Genomic DNA, 16,069 nt, shown 5'->3' on the forward strand with positions numbered 1-16,069 from the left:
CATCATGGAAGTTTTCTTCAGAATTACTATATTTTTGTCTTTGAATATTTTTTGTACTTTGCAGTACTACAGATATCACCTGAAATCTATGCGCCAAAAATGTAAAAACTAGTATGTCTACATTTCTTTAGTGTGTATAAGCTCATAAAAAAAAAAAAAAAAAAACACTGGGTTATCGATGAAGGAAATGTTCTTGTTCTGAACATTTATTGCACATTTTGCTTACTATTAAATATCCTTTTTGACTGTGGATATCGTTTATGGGCATTTTTCTTATTGTTTTCTTACATTACTACTAAAAACTGTTGGAAGTGAATAGTATATATACTGTGAAAGCCCATAAAAAAAAAAATACAAATAAACATGAACTGATAAATCATAAATATTAGAGAAGTCAAAATTAGAATTTTTGTTATGACTTTGAAATTATGATTTTTTTTTCTCAATTTCGACTGTCATAATTTGGTCAGTTTAATTTTTTTATTAAACAATTCTGACTTTTTATGGCGTAATTACATGTTTTGTCATAATTTTGTATTTTTATCTCATAATTATGATTTATCATTTAATTATGATTTAATTTTCTAATTTGGAAAAAATGACCATCCACAATATACAGTATTCAGCAAGTATTCAACATCTCTTGTTGTCCTCATGTTGGCTAACCAAGACACCGCTGATATATTGCATTACATAAGTGTTGTTAAGTGAGGAGTGATACTAGATTATTAATGCCTGTTCCATCAGATCTGGGAGTGACCGTTTGAGAAGCACCTCTTGACTTCAGTACAGGAGATTGGGGCTTAAGGTCATGGCAGGAAGAGGTGGAGCAACGAGACCTAACGGGCCAAACACCGGCAACAAAATCTGTCAATTCAAACTAGTGCTCCTGGGAGAGTCCGCTGTGGGGAAGTCAAGTCTAGTCCTTCGCTTTGTAAAAGGACAGTTTCACGAGTTTCAGGAAAGCACAATAGGAGGTAAGACATATAATAACCCATATCTGATGTGATGCTAATGCACTCATGCATGGGCAAATCATATATTATTAAAAAAAAAAGTTATTTTCCATTTAAATAATGTTATTTATAAAAAAAAATTTATCATCACTCTGAAGTTACCTACTAATTTGTACAGTAAACACAATATTAGCCAATCAAAGCCTTCTGCAGTCTGTTTTGACAAGTCATGCTTTATCAATAATATTTATTTAATTTGATATATGGATAGACAGTATATTACTGTTATACGGTAATGGTATAACACTGGTATAATGGTATAACACTATGAGCAAAATCGTATATTACATATCACAGTATATCACTATATAACTTATATTTGCCATCTTTTCACTTATGGAGGGGCAGTATAACCAAAATCTTATATAACAGTAGTTGTATAACACAATATGACTAGTTATTTTTGCTCTAATTTCAGCAGTATGACCAAAATCTTATGTTATAGCAATGATATATCATGATGTTACTAGGGCTGGGTATCGATTCAGATGTTCCAGATCGATTGGATTTCGATTCACAAGCTCTCAAATTGATTCGAATTCGTTTCTCGATTCAATTTTCTATACTCGATACTCGATTCAAGTCAGTGAATGTAGATTTAATACAAATACTGTATGTATAAAAAAGAACTGTGAACAAAAGTTTACAATTGGGTAATTAATAAAAAGAAATTAAGAGCCACAAACCTGTATATTAAACTCTTTCATTTTAGGTACACTTGGGTACATTAAAACAGAACCCATCTCTAATTTTCAAATGCATACAATTATGTTACAAGTTTGATGCAAGATGAAAAATGCTTTGTTCTTGTCCACAACACTATCGTCATCGTCTTGCTTCCGAAATCAAAATGCTTCCATACCTCTGACTGTTTTTGTGAAGGTGGCATCAACGTCAACAAACCACCTGAAACCTTTTAAGCACTGAATGAATGAATGACAGGTTCTCTCAGCTCCTTGGTAACATCGCACAAGGCACATAACAGGGTGACATCTAGTGGAGAAGACTTGTAATTAGATTAACGCTAATCTTACGTTCAACGTTTGCGGAAATAAATATGGGAGAAAAATCAATTCATGGCCTTTGAGAATCGATTTTGAATCGACCACATTTTAAAAAACGATTAATCGAACAATCGTTTTTTTTTTTTTTTTTGGAAAGAATAATAAATTAGGTTGTGTATATTGAATAATCATGATTAGCCAATGGTTAACTATGATAACCAGTGTTTATTCATTAAATAACAAATTATTATAAACTGGATAATTAACTGTAAATTCTGATTTAAAGAGCCATGTTTGTAATTGTCATTAGTCAATATACGTAACAGCTAGAGGTGTGACGAGATCTGACAGGTCTCGCTAGAACGTGATGATATCCTTGTGCAGACCTTTCAGATATATATATATATATATATATATATATATATATATATATATATTTTTTTTTTTTTTAATTAAAGTGGAAATCAGTTTACAAAGTAATAAACTTGACTGACTGCTTCACTTCCACTTTAAAGGGATATTTGTGTTGTTAATCATTTATTTTTATTTATACTATTTAGAATTTTGTGCGGTTACTTGCCTGTCAGTGGAGTTTATGGCAAAACCTTTTGCAGTGTTTATGGCAAGATCTAACCAGTCTGTCCTCACTCCACTAGCGGCCTTCTTGACTCAGACAGTATGTTTGGATGACACAACAGTGAAGTTTGAGATCTGGGATACAGCTGGCCAGGAGCGTTACCACAGTCTGGCCCCAATGTATTACAGAGGAGCGCAGGCGGCCATAGTGGTGTATGACATCACAAATGAAGTGAGTCCTAACACGCTCTGTTTACTCTGCAGCTTTAATGATGGATCTGATTTTATGAGTCAAGTTACAATTATTTAGAAGGTACTTTATACAATAAAGAATGTCTCAAAGCCAATTCACTGTAATAAATGAAAAATAACGATGCTAACTTCTTCAGATATGAGAACAATACAAGTTCTTATAGTGTTATCATTCAGTTTAAATTAGTTCTGTGTTGGTTCAGATTCAGTTCAATAACGGTGTAAAAATCTACAGAAACAGCTCTACAGAAGACAACAGTGTTGTTATTTAGCTCGAGTCAGTTCAGTGTCCATTCATTTCATTTGAACCCAAAACGTCCTCCCAAGTCCAAAAAGAGCATATATTGAAACTAAGCTCAAAATGAGCCAGCAACCTGAGTGTGGCAGTGGCATTATTCATTTCACATGCAAAAAGAAAGATGTAAATATGAATACAAAAAATAAAATAAAATGATAATTATAATTGATTTTTTTGTTTTTTTAAAACCTCTTTGGACTGGGAGAGAAAAATAAACTATGACAAAAGTATGTGTCCCCTTTAAGCACAAATGAGAGAGTTTAAGAAAATACAGAAATTGTTTTTTTTTTCTTTTTTCTTTCAGGAATCATTTGCACGTGCGAAAAACTGGGTGAAAGAGCTTCAGAGACAAGCCAGTCCAAATATTGTAATAGCTTTGGCTGGAAACAAGGCAGACCTTGCCAACAAGAGAGCGCTGGACTTTCAGGTTTGCGATGTTTGAACAGCCACAGAGGAGCAGACGCTTCCTGTTGGCTTTACAGATGAGATGTGGAACTGTTTACAAACAAAGAAACATGCCGTGCAGACTTTCAGTCTGTTTAGAGTCCGAAACCTTGACTTCTGTTTTGTGTTGTTCAAAGGATGCACAGTCATATGCAGATGACAACAGTTTGCTCTTTATGGAAACGTCAGCTAAGACTTCAATGAATGTGAATGAGATTTTTATGGCCATTGGTAAGTTGTCACTACTTTTTTGGTAAATAGTTATAAACTGCCATTCAAAAGTTTAGGATCAGTATGATTGTCTGTGATGCTATATTATTTGTGATATTATTGCAATAAAAAAACTTTCTCATTTTAATATGTAATTTGTTTCTGTGATGTGCAGCTGTATTTTCAGCATCATTATTCCAGTCTTCAGTGTCACATGATCTTCAGAAATCATTCTAATTACTTATTATTATTAATGTTGAAAATGGCTAGTATTTTGTGGAAACTTAATTTAATGGTGATACTGTAAGTATGGAATATTTCCTTTTAAACAGACAGAATTCTGTCAGTTTTAAGTTAGAGGAACGTACATGTAAGCATGAGCCCTGCAGGGCCTACCCTAAATTTTGTACCTGGAATACCTGGTTTCACTCAAGAATATGAAAGCAATATTTAACCAAAAAATTAAAAAAAAATTGCTGAATTTCTCACATGTGGGCCATCCAAAATAAAGATGAGTTTGTTCATACATCTGAACAGATTTGAGGAAGTTTAGCATTACATCACTCGCAAACACAATGAATCATCACTCTTCATATTTACAAAATATCTCTTGTCTTTTTTCACCTTAGCAAAGAAGCTACCCAAGAATGAGCCTCAGCCTGCAGGTGGCAGCACAGGACGCAGCAGAGGTGTGGATCTAACAGAAACGGCACAGCCCTCGAAAGGTCCCTGCTGTAGCACCTAAACAGCAGCGGGCCTCACCTCCTAACCATCGCATCACATCTGGACAAGGGGCTCCTTCTTCCAAACCTCGCTCCTTGGATTAGCTAAAGACTCTGTATAACCGTGTTTCTAATACTTTTTTTTTTACTTTATTTTTAAGAAGAAAAATGTAAATCAGCAGTCTACTGGATGCATGTATCACTACAAATGATAAATACACATTTTAACTTAATTTAGCAGGAGGACAAACCCGGATGAAAGCGTGAGAGAGAGTGAAATATTGAGTGTGTTTGTATGTGTTTAGTATGTGGAACTGATTACCTTATAACCAGGCCCAGGTGCAATCTGCACACATTTTCTGCAAAAATGAATTAAAACATGGTAAAAATGTGTTAATGCTATTTTTAGTGGTAACTGTAAGCATAAATCAAATTAGCAAACTAATAAACTTCATGAATCCATTACAGTTCTGTGGAAATCTGCATGCAGATTTTGTGTAGGCATGTTTGTGACCCTAAGTTAAATCTGACAAAGAGTTTAAAAACTGCTTCAGAAAAAAACAGATCCCCCACTTGCTCCATCAGCAGCCGGTTTAAGTTGGTTTTGGATGCAGTAGTTTCTCGTTCTAGTTCTATCCCTCAATGCACCTGCTGTGTCCTCAATATGCAACATGTATGGCCATGATGATAATGTAAATATTAGGCTTTCATGAGCGTGGCTCGAAGTCATCCAGCTCTTCAGCAGGGGAATCTCTAATAAATCAAGGAAGGCAGTCAGCAAAACATGATCAGCCTGATGTATGAATGATTATTATTATTAATTGGGACTGTGTTGTCAACTCTGTGTTATGCTTATACAGAATGTCAGGCCCAGGTGGAATATGTGCATTTTCAAGAGCAAAATATGCTGAATTCTGAGGATTAAGGTCATTTTATCTTTTCTCAAAATTGCAACAAAAAAGTCAGAATTCTGAGATTACAATTGTGAGATATAAACCCAGAATTGAAAGAATCTCAGAAATCTGACTCAAAATTGGAAGTTTATTTTGCAATTTCTGAGTTTATATCTCCAAATCTCTCACAAAAAAAGTCAGAATTGTTTAAAATTAAGCATTCTGACTTTTTGTTGTTGTTGCAGTTCTAAGCTTACATTTAGCAATTCTAACTTCACTGTGCACTATTATGGTTATGGTATATCTCACATTTTTGAATTGTGAAATATAAACTCAGAATTGCAAGGGTAAAAAAAAAAAAAAAAGAATATTGGAGATAAAAAGTTGCAATTGCCTTAATTCTTTTTTTACCCCGTTGCGGAAACTTCCATGTGCAAAATGTGTAGCCATTTGAATTCTGCACATTTTTGCTATGTGGGCCTGGTATCAATAAAGAAAAAGAAAATGGAGAAAAAATGTAGGTGTGCCTGCCATGACATGTGCACATTTTGCACATTGTACTGCCTCTCATAAATCCCACTACCAGTTTAAAGTTTCTTTTAACGAAAAAGTCATGTTTAAATGGTCATCTTAATGTGCATAGTGTTATTAACAAATGAACTTGACATTTAGTCAGTGGTCTTGTCTTGTATCTTTCAAATTGCTCAGTGTTTTTATTTCTAAGAACCTATTGAATTGCACAATTTTAAATCGCAGTTTTTTTTTTTTTTTTTTAGTTAGAAAATTGTGGCTGTCTGATGTTCAAAACGATTTAACGCTCCTGAAGTACCACAGGTAGCTGTGGTTGATAAACTAACTGGCAGGCGTTCAGTAAACCAAACTGATTCAGCAGTGTAATGCATTAATTCTGAGGGACTGATTGGTTTTTAATGTCCAGGTACTAGTATATTTCCAATAAAGGAGGTGAACTGTACATGGAACGTTTGATTCAGGTGGTTTCCAATTCTATACGCTTGTCTGATACATGAAGGCTATTCAGAATATAAATATCCTTGAGGCTAGCAATCCCATCAGATGAGTTCCAGTTCTCACAGTATCATGTTTGGTAGTTTTTCCTACATTTTGGCATATCCTATTGTACAGTAGTGGCCAAAAGTTTTGAGAATTACATAAATATTGGAAATTGGAAAAGTTGCGGCTTAAGTTTTTATAATAGCAATTTGCATATACTCCAGAATGTTATGAAGAGTGATCAGGTGAATTGCATAGTACATCTTTGCCATGAAAATTAACTTAATCCCAAAAAAACCTTTCCACTGCATTTCATTGCTGTCATTAAAGGACCTGCTGAGATCATTTCAGTAATCGTCTTGTTAACTCAGGTGAGAATGTTGACGAGCACAAGGCTGGAGATCATTATGTCAGGCTGATTGGGTTAGAATGGCAGACTTGACATGTTAAAAGGAGGGTGATGCTTGAAATCATTGTTCTTCCATTTTTAACCATCGTGACCTGCAAAGAAAGGCGTGCAGCCATCATTGCGTTGCATAAAAACGGCTTCACAGGCAAGGATATTGTGGCTACTAAGATTGCACCTAAATCAACAATTTATAGGATCATCAAGAACTTCAAGGAAAGAGGTTCAATTCTTGTAAAGAAGGCTTCAGGGCGTCCAAGAAAGTCCAGCAAATGCCAGGATGGTCTCCTAAAGAGGATTCAGCTGCGGGATCGGAGTGCCACCAGTGCAGAGCTTGCTCAGGAATGGCAGGAGGCAGGTGTGAGCGCATCTGCACGCACAGTGAGGACAAGACTTTTGGAAGATGGCCTGGTGTCAAGAAGGGCAGCAAAGAAGCCACTTCTCTCCAAAAACAAAACATCAGGGACAGATTGATCTTCTACAGAAAGTATAGTGAATGGACTGCTGAGGACTGGGGCAAAGTCATATTCTCCGATGAAGCTCCTTTCCGATTGTTTGGGGCATCTGGAAAAAGGCTTGTCCGGAGAAGAAAAGGTGAGCGCTACCATCAGTCCTGTGTCATGCCAACAGTAAAGAATCCTGACACCATTCATGTGTGGGGTTGCTTCATCCAAGGGAGTGGGCTCACTCACAATTCTGCCCAAAAACACAGCCATGAATAAAGAATGGTACCAAAACACCCTCCAACAGCAACTTCTTCCAACAATCCAACAACAGTTTGGTGAAGAACAATGCATTTTCCAGCACGATGGAGCACCGTGCCATAAGGCAAAAGTGATAACTAAGTGGCTCGGGGACCAGAATGTTGAAATTTTGGGTCCATGGCCTGGAAACTCCCCAGATCTTAATCCCATTGAGAACTTGTGGTCAATCCTCAAGAGGCGGGTGGACAAACAAAAACCCACTAATTCTGACAAACTCCAAGAAGTGATTATTAAAGAATGGGTTGCTATCAGTCAGGATTTGGCCCAGAAGTTGATTGAGAGCATGCCCAGTCGAATTGCAGAGGTCCTGAAAAAGAAGGGCCAACACTGCAAATACTGACTCTTTACATAAATGTCATGTAATTGTCGATAAAAGCCTTTGAAACGTATGAAGTGCTTGTAATTATATTTCAGTACATCACAGAAACAACTGAAACAAAGATCTAAAAGCAGTTTAGCAGCAAGCTTTTTGAAAACTAATATTTATGTAATTCTCAAAACTTTTGGCCACGACTGTAGATTCCTCCTCTTCCACTGTGAGTCTGAAGTTTCAGTTGACTCGCCTGTCCAATGCAGAAAGTCTCTTCCAAATGCAATGTTCTTCAATACTGAATCCTAAAGTCACAAATCAATCCAGAACAAAATTGATTCCAACTGCATCTTCATCCAGTATCTCCTGCAAGCCACTTGAGACCAAGATGAATGGTTTGGTGGAAACTCTTTTGGAGGGGGTTATAGTGATTCATCAGAACAACCATTTTTGGTTCCCCAAAGAACCTTTCAGTGAACAGTTTTATTAGTGTAAAGGACATTTTTATCATCTAAAGAACTGCACTATAAAGTTGAATGGAAAGGTTCCATGGAGGTTAAAGTTTCTTTATGATGCACTCCTTTTCAACATAACTCATTCGATTTGGATTGTAATAGTTAAGTATATACAGATGAATTGGTTTAGTAAACTTGTGATTACGGACTTTTCATTCGTGCATTTAAAACGTTATTTTGTCAGGGGCATTATAATCTTTTTTTCTTACCTGCACGTGCTCCTCCTATCCAGCAGATGGCAGCAGGACGCTTTCCCAGCTCTGTTCTATGTGCTAGTTTTCTCTTCTCAGAAAAACTCAAAACTTTACTAGTTTTTCTGGGCTCTTCTACAAAAGCTCTACTGCAGCTCCAGTCAGACTGAATCTGGGTAATTTGGTGTGCAGGTGATGCAAATTACCCAGAGGCCATTGTGGTTTGTGTAAATCAAAATCAATATGCATGCAAATTGGGCATGACCCAATTCATCTGGGACAATCCAACTCGTTCTTACAAGTACCAAACCACCAATTCAGAATGCACTCGAGGAGAGAAAAAAAAAGTGGCACAGGAATTAATTTGGAAAAATCTGTTCATTGTTCAGAGGTGTTATCAATAAATGAACTTGACATTTATGTGTTGTCTACTGTCTGAAGATATTCTGTCAGCTATATTAAAAGCAGGTGCTTCTGGAGTTAATTTATTGCTCCAGTGAATGTTTGGACATTGAAAAAACAAGGTGACATTGTGGACATCAGAGTTGTTTTCTGCCACGATATGCATCTCTTGTCGCGCTTGTCACCCTCAGCCCTGAGATGACATCACACTGACAGTCCTATTAAGATGATAACTTTGATCGCTGCGTATATTACTGTCACTCCACTCACTGCTTCATCCCCTCTGACTGACAAGAACCAGGGGATTGTGTCAAACAGGCCTCGTCACTGAGAGGGTATCATTTATCTGTAGGGTGAGCCAATTTTTGAAGACTCAAACCGGGACAGTAGGAGTGAAATCTTCATGGGAGCTGAAAAAGTGACAGGAGATAATTCTAAAACAACTTTTTACAAGTATTTTTTATTATAGTTGATTTCATTAATGTCATTTTTAGTTTCCTTCTGACACTGTTAATATTGCACAATTAATAATTTACTAAAAATATTATAAAAATTGGCAATTAAAATAAAACTAAAATAAAATAAAAAATATAACAATTAAATTAAAAACTTAACATATTATAAATGTTGCCTTGGCAACTAACTGAAGTAAGTTTTAAGTTGAAGCACTAAAATTATGTGGAAAGGAAAATTTAATTTAATACTATTGGAACCAATTTTATAATGGAACCAACATTAGAAATGTAATAAGTTTTAAGTTAAAGCACTACATTTCTTAAATGGAAATGAATAAAAACTAAAACTGAACTAAAACTTAAACTGAAATAAAAAATAATTGTAAAAAATACTAATATAAATCACATAAGAATGAAAAAAATATTTTAAGATGTAACTAAAACAAAAACTGAGATTATAAAAAAGTTCATTCAAAATATTAACAAGAACTGTAATAGTACATAACTAAAATAAGAATGCTTCCTTGACTACCTCTGTTTTATTCAGTTTATTCTCATTTTGGACAGAATAGATAATAACCTCTAGATTTACACAGCAAAAGACTATTGCAAGTTTGTGATTCTGTAATTGCAATTGCATAACATTGCAATGCTGCACAATTTCCGTGCATTGTTTCGTTCTGTTCCGATTCCATGCATTTATGGAATTAATCAGTCAAGACAAACATTGTGAAACTGAAAATGTTCCAGACATCTGGTCACCCTAAATGTCTGCGCCATACTAAACTTACATTATTTATTTATTTATTTGAAGCCCTCTTTTCCCAACTTCTCCTTACCAAACACTTGGCTTCATTCTGGTACTCAGCACAAATCCAATCAATTCCTGATGAATAAAATCTATGTTTTCTCATTAATGTTGTTTCAATCAGAAATGCATCCAAATACGGAAATAAAATGTGTTGTGGAAGTCAAGGACAGTTCACAGGACAGAAATAACCTTTCATAAGTTGTCATTTAATCCTATGTGAGGAATTTAAATCTAAGCATACATGTATTTGTCATTTGCACATTTCCCAAAATAGGTCTTTATCTGCTTGGTAACAGCCATACTCGGAACCAAAACCGCTGTTGCTGTGATGCATAAAGCCCTAGTAACAGTCAGACTGTGTGAATAACTCACATAACGCCTGTAAAATCACACTTTATCTCCTCTAGAAAAGAACTGGAAACATCTAAATTTGTTCAAAATCTTAATGCATTAAAACTGTGCATGTTTACACATACTAAAAAGTCCAGTGAAATCTGACTACACAGTCAGAAAGCGCATGTCTACATAATCAAAAGAAATATGTTCAAAATTGGCACATTAATGCAGACAAACTGTGCATGTTGTCGCAGTCAAATTTTGTGAGTTTTGGCCATGTCTGCCTTCCATAGTTGGACGGCGTATTATTAACAATAGAAAGAAGGTCATATGGGTTTGGAACGACATGAGGGTGAGGAAATTTCAGAATTCAGGATGAACTATAACTTTAAGTGTGCTCTCTCTCTGAGTGCTCTGCATTTGGGTTATTTAGCAAATGCATTTTTGATGACCTTCTCGCTTTTTCAAAGAAACGCTGTGGTTTAATGACACAAAAAGCTGCCAGTGAGAACTCTGGAGGTTAACGATAGCTAAACAGAACAAGGTATAATTTCTTTCAGCGCTTTAGTGCTGGAGCCGCAGGCGGCAGTAAAACCTTGCTGTAATGTGCAGTTACTCTTAACTTTAGGACAGCTTTTATTGTGTTCGAACTTATGATCAGCTGCGTATAACCTTTAAGGGGTGCACTGTATACACAGTGATCATGAATAATGCATTCAGACTGGAAAATATGAAAGATACAGGTAAGTGGAAATTAACTTCAATAGAATTAGCTGCTAACGGCTCAATGGCACCAACATTGCAAGTCTTTATTTTATACAAGAGATGGTTGGCAGTATTCTCCTTTGAATAGTAATTTCACTCATTGAATGCATTTTTCTTCATTGATTGTTTACGTTTTTTTTATTAATTTTTTTGGCTTGCAATTTAAACTGCACTTTGGGATTTTAGTATTATTTTTATATATACATCTGGACTCCTGTATTTTGAGCTGAATTCTCACATTATAATCAGCGTTTTACACTTCAATATTTCAGAGTGTTGCTATGTGGTTACTAAAGGCATTCTGAGTGGATGCTAGGAAGTTGCTGTAAGGTTGCTAGGGTACACTGAGTAATTTCTAAATGTATATTTATTAGTGATATATGTGATATATGATATAAAATATATTAGTCCATATATTTTCCATATATTTTCACTTGGTCCATATATTTTCACTTTTTTCTTTTTTTATCTGTTAGGAAAAACAAGCCTGATTGGTTAAAAAGACTAAATTACATCTCTCCTTAACAACAAAACAAAATTTAGAGATATTATTCATGTTCATAGCAAACAGACATCTAAGTACAATCCAGATGCCCAAAAGCAAAACTTAGGGCTTGTTCAAACCCAAAGTATGCAAATAGCAACAGTGATAGGCCTACTTCATAACAAAATACTAAGAATGACCCTCTAAGCTCAGCCTCTACAGATAAAATGAGTCTTCTTGAGTCACTGTCACAGATTACTCTGTTTATGTTGCTTTAAAGTAACTTCAGCTCAGTTATCAGGACCTGTAATTGTCTTTGGTCATATCAGGTGCACCACTGATGACTAAAATCATCTTGAGTGTGCTAATGCTTCAAACGATGACTTAAATCCAAGTGACTCCTGCTGGAAACACTGTTGACATGAGCCATAAAATCGTAGGCACAAAATGTGCTTTAAGCATGAAGCATCATGCTGGTTTCGGTCTGTCTCGGCACAGCAGCAGGGATGAAGACGGGCCCAACATACTTAGCAGGCCCCGCTATAAACCTGCAGGAATAAAGAGAACTCGCTCCTCTTATACTAGAATGCTAATTACTGCATTTGTCATGATCAGGAATCAAAGCGGCGCACAGGCGACCGGAGCGCTTGAATTTCCCCACTCGTCCTCCAAGGATCGTCATGTTCCATTAGTCTTCTTTAGATCTCCCCCCAGGCACTTGAAGAAAAGTGCGAGGCTTCGAGTGCTGAGTAAAGTGTTCTACAGTGGGCTGGAAGGGTATGAAAAATGGATTTCTGGAAATAAATCCACCACGTGAACTAGAGATGCTGTCAGCGTTATTAAAGAAATAGTTCACCAAGAAATTAAGAATCTGTCATCATTTACTTACCCTCATTTCTTTGCAAACCGCTATGAATTTACTTATTTGGGTAAAACTTAGTGAGCTGTCTACTACCTACATAGACAGCATCAAAACCAAAATTTGTTCACCATTTTTAATGTTCTACAGATGGCTCTACTCGTGTGAAGCACATGGGAGACTCAACACAACTCAGTTTTCTGAATTGCTAATCTAACAATGCAATCGAAGACACCGAAATATGAAGATACCGTACATACAAGCACACAAATATTGGAAAGTGGTTCATGGTAAGTATCACATTGATCATTTTTGGGTATATGTAACATAAGATATTCAATATTTTCTCTCACTTATAAAATGTGTCTATTTTAAATAATTACTGTTCTTTTAAACTTTCTATTCGTCAAAGAATCCTGGGGGGAAACAAATCTAATATCCCCAACATTATGCAGGAGCACGAGTGTTTTCAACATAACAATAATATGAAATGTATCTTTTCTGCTGCAAATCAGCATATTAGGATGATTTCTGAAGATCACGTGACACTGAAGACTGAAAGAATGGTGCTGAAAATTCAGCTGTGCATCACAGGAATACATTTCATTTTGAAATATATTCAAAAAAGAACAATTATTGTAAACTGTAATAATATTTCTGATTTTTTTGTATTTTTTATTTAAATAAACAAAATGATTGCATGGCTTCAGAAGACTTCAGATATAGCAAACGTCATATAGACTACTATATAGTGCTTGACACTGCATGCTAAGTATAATTTTTTATTACAGAAAAGAGCAGCATGACTATTGAAGAAAACCATAGAGGTCAAAAATTCCATATACATATTAATTTATATATTTTTTAATTCAGCATTGGCTTAAAAAAACCTGGATAATTGGAACCTGATTTGGCTCCTGGTTCAGATAAAATACAGCCTGTCTTCTATCATGGAAATGACCTTCAGCTGAAACAGAACATATTGACTCCTACATGCAGATGTTCCCCATTATGGTCTGAGAGACAGCGAAACTACGCCAGCATTTCACTCTCTGCTAGCATTACTGCTCGCTCATCAGACCGCTGGCTCTGGACCTGGTGCTTCTGGAGCAGCGCACCTGCTGCTTTTCAACACAGATCAAGTCATAGCATGGATTTATGTAAGAGGTTTCAAGAAAGTTCACGAGAAAGTCCGCAGAGAGGATGGGTTATTCAGCCCTATGTCTGCTGACTTATGAGCTTTTGACAAATGTGACTCATACAGGAATGTCAGAAAGTGGAATTGATGGCAGCGGTATTTCATTACGCATACAGAACCTCCTGGAAACCACCGCTTGTTTATATTGGCTTTTTGTAGGCACTTTTGTTTTGTTTCGAAAAGAGGTAAATTGTAGATTTGCTGATTAGTGACAGCAAGTGTGACTCACTTTTACCAGCTCGTGGACCAAAACTAGCAAAGTCTAGATAATTGGCATGCTTTTTTAAAGCAACAGTTCACCCTCGAAACGATCCTTTTGTCATAGATACGTACCCTCAGGTCATTTCAACCCTGTATTTTCTTTCTTCTGAAAAAAAAAACATGAAAAGAAATGTTCTGCAAAATTTCCGAGCTTTGGTTTGCCTACCAGTGGATCCTCTGCAGTGAATGGGTGCCGTCCGAATGAGAGTAAAAAAAAACCATCACAATTATTTACAAGTAATCCACACCACTCCAGTCCATCAGTTAACATCTTGAGAAGCCAAAAGTGAAAAGCTTGAAAAGAATTAAGAAACAATTCTGACGGCCCCCATTCACTGCAGAGGATGCACTGGTGAACAAGTGAAATGAATTTCTCCAAATGTGTTCTGATGAAGAAACAAACTTGTCTTGGATGACCTGAGGTTGAGTACATTTTCAGCAAATTTACATTTTTGGGTGAACTGTTTTATTTTGGTTCTGGCCATTTTACTTTCTCACCAAAGTTGAAAGTAAATACTGTGTATTTGGGATGGCAGTATTTCAATTTTGAAGAAAATATTAATTCTTTTTTAAAGAAGTCTCGTATGTTCACCATGCTTAATTAATTTGATCAAAATACAGTAAAGCAGTAATATTGGAAAATTATAAAAATTTTAAATAACAGTTTTCTATCTGAATATATTTTAAAATGTAATTTATTTCTGTGAGTCAAAGCTGAATTTTCAGCATCATTACTCCAGTCTTCAGAAATCATTTTAATATACTGATTTGCATAAAAATTTAGAAATCTTGATATATATATATATATATTATGTGTGTTTGTGTCTGTGTGTGAGTGTATTATAAAGAACATCATTTGTTTAAAATATAAATCTTTTGTAACATTATAAATATATTTACTTGATCAGTTTGTCCCCTTGCTGAATAGAAGTATTAATTTCTTAAAAAACTTTTAGAGGGTGTTTTTGTGTATATACTGTACAAATAGTATATATGAAAATTTTCCATAGTGAAGTGAATTATACTTTTCAAACAAGCAAGATAATAAAGCAGGAATCTTTATTTGAAAATGAATATTCATCGGTTTTCACATTGCAAGAAGAGACACGCTTTGTGGCCCCAGTAGCTCATGTAACATTCATGAGATGTTTCCAGGGATGACTTCAGGTGAAAAGCTCACTAACTCACTAACTCACTATACACACACTCGAACACACTCCTGCACATTTACATATTCATCTGTTTAGCAAACATCCCACTATATTTTTTAACCTTGCTTTGTCATGAATCAGCAGCATTTTATTTTGGAAATCACGCTTATTTTCCCCCAAGTTCTGCTGTAGACACACACACACACACACACACACACACACACACACACAGGTACAACAGGGCTTAATTTGTATCAGAAAAGCTGGATCTGGAATTGGATTGCAATTATTGACCATTTTCTGGATGGTCTTTAAGGTCAGCAGCCAATCAGAATTAACTTGACAATGTTTCTGCTCGAGCGTGATTAGTCACATGACATTTACAGCTCAAGTTATTATATAGAAAATGTCTTAACTTATTCCATGAGGTCTTAATGACCCTTTTCACAGATGCATTTCCACATTTTATGCTGTAAAATTTGTAATATTTTCATGGACATTTATACGTTTTTCATTTTTTCTATTTTAAAAATGTCACATTTAATTCAATGTATTAATTGCCATTTCTTTATTTGTGAAATTGCTAGCAATTGAAACTGCTACAAAGTAATTTTATTTGGAAGAAGTTATGGCAAATTTTAATTAATTAATTTAGTAGAAAATAGACAACTATCACTATTACTTTTGTCAAATTAATGAATGATTAATAATCATTAAATTCTTAATTTTGTAAAA

At 35.3% G+C, this 16,069-nt stretch overlaps 2 protein-coding genes across 3 annotated transcripts in view; one reads left to right on the forward strand and one right to left on the reverse strand.

The window, feature by feature from the left end:
- Window positions 1–4,989, forward strand: part of LOC132103423 (ras-related protein Rab-5A-like) — a 7,181-nt gene extending 2,192 nt beyond the window's left edge. Inside the window, exons 2-6 of the mRNA XM_059508518.1 lie at window positions 748–977; window positions 2,677–2,828; window positions 3,451–3,573; window positions 3,728–3,821; window positions 4,430–4,989. Of these exons, the coding sequence (XP_059364501.1) occupies window positions 812–977; window positions 2,677–2,828; window positions 3,451–3,573; window positions 3,728–3,821; window positions 4,430–4,545 (651 nt within the window). The 5' untranslated portion in view covers window positions 748–811 and the 3' untranslated portion in view covers window positions 4,546–4,989. The remainder of the gene's footprint in view (window positions 1–747; window positions 978–2,676; window positions 2,829–3,450; window positions 3,574–3,727; window positions 3,822–4,429) is intronic.
- LOC132103740 (EF-hand domain-containing family member B-like) overlaps window positions 1–8,750 on the reverse strand; it is a 17,160-nt gene extending 8,410 nt beyond the window's left edge. For both annotated transcript variants that reach the window (XM_059508831.1, XM_059508830.1), the window contains exon 1: window positions 8,631–8,750. The gene's annotated coding sequence lies outside the window, so the exon portion shown is untranslated. The remainder of the gene's footprint in view (window positions 1–8,630) is intronic.
- Window positions 8,751–16,069: the final 7,319 nt, after the last annotated feature.

Source organism: Carassius carassius, chromosome 24, assembly GCF_963082965.1.
Source record: "Carassius carassius chromosome 24, fCarCar2.1, whole genome shotgun sequence".
NCBI lineage: Eukaryota > Metazoa > Chordata > Actinopteri > Cypriniformes > Cyprinidae > Carassius > Carassius carassius.